We start from the raw sequence: 4,518 nt of genomic DNA on the forward strand, positions 1-4,518 counted from the left end.
TTTTTTTTTTTGCACTGTATGCACAGAATAGGGCTTATACAGAGTCTTGTTAAATTTGTTGATGTGGACAGTAGAGGTACCAATCCAGTGCCACACCAGGGACAGAGAGTAAAGTTTAAATAGGCTAAAAAACATACATGCCAATGCCTCATATTTCTTTATATCTCGTTCTTTCTTTATATTTCATGTATCTTTCTCTTCTTATGAAAGCATCTTTCATTAGGAGAGACAGGAAGGCATGAGGGAGTTGGCACTTATCCAACGGGGGATGATTAAAGAAGAGATGAAAGGTAGCACATTACTGCAACACAGATTGATAAATAATCTGTGCATCAAAAGCAATCCCCTCTAATTGTTGATTATGTATAAAACCATTAATCGCTCGACATTGTTTACATTTTATTTCTTAACATTTCCTCTAAAGTTAAGGCAAATTGCTTTTTAGGAAGAAAAAGTGAAAATCTAATTTTGCTGTGTGCGTTAACGTGCATGAGGAATTCATGAGCCATTAAAATTAGAATATGTTTGTTTTTATCCCATTTGATGCTCCGCCATTTGGTGAGTCCCTTCTGGCCAATCAGACAGTAAGCCCAAAAGACAACAGTAGATTTTAAACTAGGGGATGATGCATCAGTTTTCTGAAAACCACTCACACACACAGAGAAAGGCAGTAAGCCAAAAAGACAACATAAATATTTGGTGACAGATAGTGACACAGCACTATTTCGAGAGTGGGTTCGAAGAAAGAATGCGCAAACAAATGCACACACACATATAGCTACACAACATAAACTTTTTCTCTATCAACAGTCAATCTTGTTCTCTCTCTCCCTCCCTCTCTGACAGTCTATTTGTTTTAGATGAAAGAGACATTAAAGCCTGCATTAGGTCTTACTGCACCTACTGATACCAAATATATATGCAAAAAGGATTGTTCTCTGACTGACTGGGAAATATTAATATCCTTCTGTCTATCTGTCTGTTTGCTAAAGTCTCAATGGAAATTAGAGTGTATCAGCAGGCAGTTAATATGCATGTTTCCCACTTTCCTCAAACTAGTTTGCTGTCGCTTCCTTCTAATAATCCTACTGTCCTTTGTGACACACTTAGGCTGAAAACCTAACTCTTTTTAAAATTTGGGATGACCTTCCAGTAAGTTCACTGAAAGCTCAATGTACAATTCCGTTTAGCGTCTCACTTTCATAAACCTCACTTCTATTATTAACCTAAGCAAACAGTGAGACAGCATCTTCTACTCACAGTCAAAATCAGACAACAAATCCACCATATCATACCTACTCGTACAAGGAAGTGGGCATAGTCTGTATGAAAGGGATGCTTACATGTCTTGGCATTCACCAGCAGTGGTTCACTTTGTCCTGTTGGGTAGGAAGCAGTCACTTGAACACTGTACTCCGTCCCACTTAGCAGATTCAGGAGGAGCATGGAGTTCACGTCTTCACCCACTGTTGACTCCAAAACTGGTCCTGGAACTGAGAAAGACACACATATGCATAAATGAGCAGAGACAGAAAGGACAGAGGGAGACAGAGGAGGATGAGTTATTATATTTAAGAAAACATACTACAAATCACATCCAGTTTTCCTGTGAGTTTTATAAAAATAGATTTGAAACTTTGCAAAAACATTTGAATCCCATTTAGAATTTAAACTTGGTTAGATTCTGCACATTGTGCCACTCTTACCTGAGATAGCATTACGTTTTCTAAACACATCAACTAAAAGCTTTTTTCTCATGTAGCTAAAGTTAAACACAAACTGTTTGAAAATAGTATAGAGGCCAAGCAGTCAAAAAGGGTTATTTTCATGTTTTCTACATGGGATCATCCACTGGTGGGGATGCTAGTAGGATGTGAGTTTTCTGCCTGGGACATGCAGCTTTAACCTCAGTCTTTTTAACACGGTTCATTGTTTGCATGGTGCATATTTAAGAGCCTCTTCACAGAATTCTTGCTTTAAACAACAAGACACCTGGAAACATTAAAAAGACACTAAACTGACATAACACTGTCTTAATTAGTTATTCACTTCAGCCATCAAAAATCAATCACCATGTCAGAAGCTGCTTTGTCTACCTCTGTCTGAAATTAAGGACCCACAGTTTCAACCTCAGCGTGGTAAATCTGCCGCCATTATCATTGTAAACTGCGTGATAATCTTTTCATATACACACAGTCCATAAATATACATGCAAAGTCTTATTGAACCATCAAAGTGTACTAGAACTACAAACTGCTTTACAAAATAATAACAATCCTGCATAAATTATATATATATATATATATTAAAGGGCAGAATAAAAAAATAAACAAAAACAATAGTAATAGAACAATAAACAACAGACAAATAAAGCAGCAGCAGCAATTATCTTTACAACACACAACACACTGGTTTAATAGAAAACAGACTGTGTATATATCTGTGCGTGTGTGGAGGTATGTGTGCTTTTTATGTATTTGCTACATTAAGTGAGTTTAACTTTACATTAAGTACATTGTAGTGGCATATCTGTGTGTGTGTGTGTGTGTGTGTGTGTCTGTCTGTGTATGTAAAGGCATTTGCTTACACACAGGCACTTTTCCTCAATCCACGTACTAAGATTCTTACAGTGAAAACAGCAGCCTGATGAAATTTATTTCCCTTCAACTTAATTCCTAAAATCAGATTAATGCAGGCTGTCTGCTTGAAGCTGGATCCTCAGAGACACAGTAATTGTGTTTGGATGACTAAAAACAGACATGGAAACTATAAAGACTGGAGCCTTGTCTTGGAAGGATGAAACAATTAGCACTAGACAAGAACAGAACAGTGAAAATGGGCTTTTGATGATGCTTCAAGACAATAAATAAACGAGGAAGGGTAATGTCTTATTTCAGCTCTGGATCGCTGACATTTTCCTTGTAGCCTCAAACTTCTTTTAGGAAAGCCACAATAACCTAAGAGAAGTATGTTTTCCAGCTACTACATGCCTTTGCCTTGTTGCTGGTGGGTCCTCTCATAACAAGCAGATTAGTATGTTTGGATGAGGCTGTGTCCCAGAGCAAAGCACACACTAAATAAAAAATACTTCTGTGCTTGAAAACTAACAGTCCAGTTGTTTTTGTGTTTCTACTCTACAAAAACCTTTACCAGACAAAAAGACAATTTCTACATTTTATACCGTTAGGATTAGCTTTTGTGTCTGCCTTTGTGTGTGTGTGTGCACCATAGATTGGCTGGTAGACGATCCTGTAACCCTCTGCAGGAGACTGGGGTGGATCCCAGGTGACCCTGAAACGGTTGTACCACTCCTCTGACACACGCAGGCTTCCAGGAGACAAGAGGGGCACTGCCAAAACACAGAAACACAGACAAAATCAGAATATAAAAGTGCTTCTCACAACTTGAGCCCTGTGGAGTTTTGTTGTAAACAAACAAAAGTTATGTTTACATTCAGTGTTACTCAACAAAACGCATTTTGAGTATCATGTGAGTAACACACAAATAAATTGATTGCATACTCTGGTTGGGAGCTGTGCCTTGTCACTGGGATGAAAGTATCAGAAGATTGTTGTAACACTGACCTTTCCTCGCAAAACACAGGGACTCTCTTACTGGTGCACTATTGCATAACTAACCTAACTGTACAAGCTACTGCAACTAGCTAGTTAGTGGTCCTATTAGCTGTCTGTACCCAGACTGGGAGCTTGAAGGGCAGGGGGAGTTTAAACACTTCTAGCATGGGAGCGACACAGTGGCTCACAGCCTCAGAGAAGGCCAGCTGATCTACAGCGGCTCGGACCAGGACCCTGACTGTGGGGATGAAGACACGGCAGTTTCAGGTAGCGACAGGAGATGAATGAGGAAAAAGAGTGAGTTTGTAGCAAGTTCATTTAGCTAGTCGTCAGCCCTAGTAAAATGATGCTTCATACCAAAACTTTAAGTTACTAATCATTATCTTGATAATTGAAAAATCTGTCAATTATTTGATTAAACAATTAATAGTTTAGTTTATTGAAAAACACCTCACACATCGCAGTTTCCACAGAATCCAAGGTGACATTTTCAAATTCCTTGTTTTGTCTGATCATAAGATCAAAAACAAAACATATTTAATTTACAATGATATAAAACAGTGAAATGCAGAAAATCCTTACAAGAAGCTGAAAATTTAATTTTGTTTTAAAAAACTATTTCAACAATTATTCGAATGTGAAAATAGATGCAGATTATACATTTTCTGTCAACTAATCATTGCATCTCCAAAGAAGAGTACAATTGGAGCAGCTTTTCCAGTTTTTTGTTTCAGTCCTACAGACACATTTAGGTCAGCACCATGAAACTGATAAAATTGATACACAGCCTTAAAATTAATTATGACTTTTGTTCCTTGTTCTTGTTCATAATTTATTAACTAGGCATGGTACTTATATATATATATATATATATATATATATATATATAGTTTGTTGATATATGATTTAATGATATCCTTTTCAATAAACAGTGAAATATAAA

The 4,518-nt window shown here is 37.2% G+C and overlaps 1 protein-coding gene across 1 annotated transcript in view; it reads right to left on the minus strand.

Annotated features, from left to right (window-relative positions):
- The window catches only part of LOC118336272 (collagen alpha-1(XIV) chain-like), a gene marked incomplete in the record, with an annotated part of 121,764 nt that overhangs the window by 63,933 nt on the left and 53,313 nt on the right, over positions 1-4,518 (minus strand). Inside the window, 2 exon segments of the mRNA XM_035672881.1 lie at positions 1,344-1,493; positions 3,227-3,349. Of these exon segments, the coding sequence (XP_035528774.1) occupies positions 1,344-1,493; positions 3,227-3,349 (273 nt within the window).

The sequence above is a fragment of the Morone saxatilis genome, unplaced genomic scaffold (genome assembly GCF_004916995.1).
Source record: "Morone saxatilis isolate NCDOM2014 unplaced genomic scaffold, NCSU_SB_2.0 Contig24, whole genome shotgun sequence".
Classification (NCBI taxonomy): Eukaryota; Metazoa; Chordata; class Actinopteri; family Moronidae; genus Morone; species Morone saxatilis.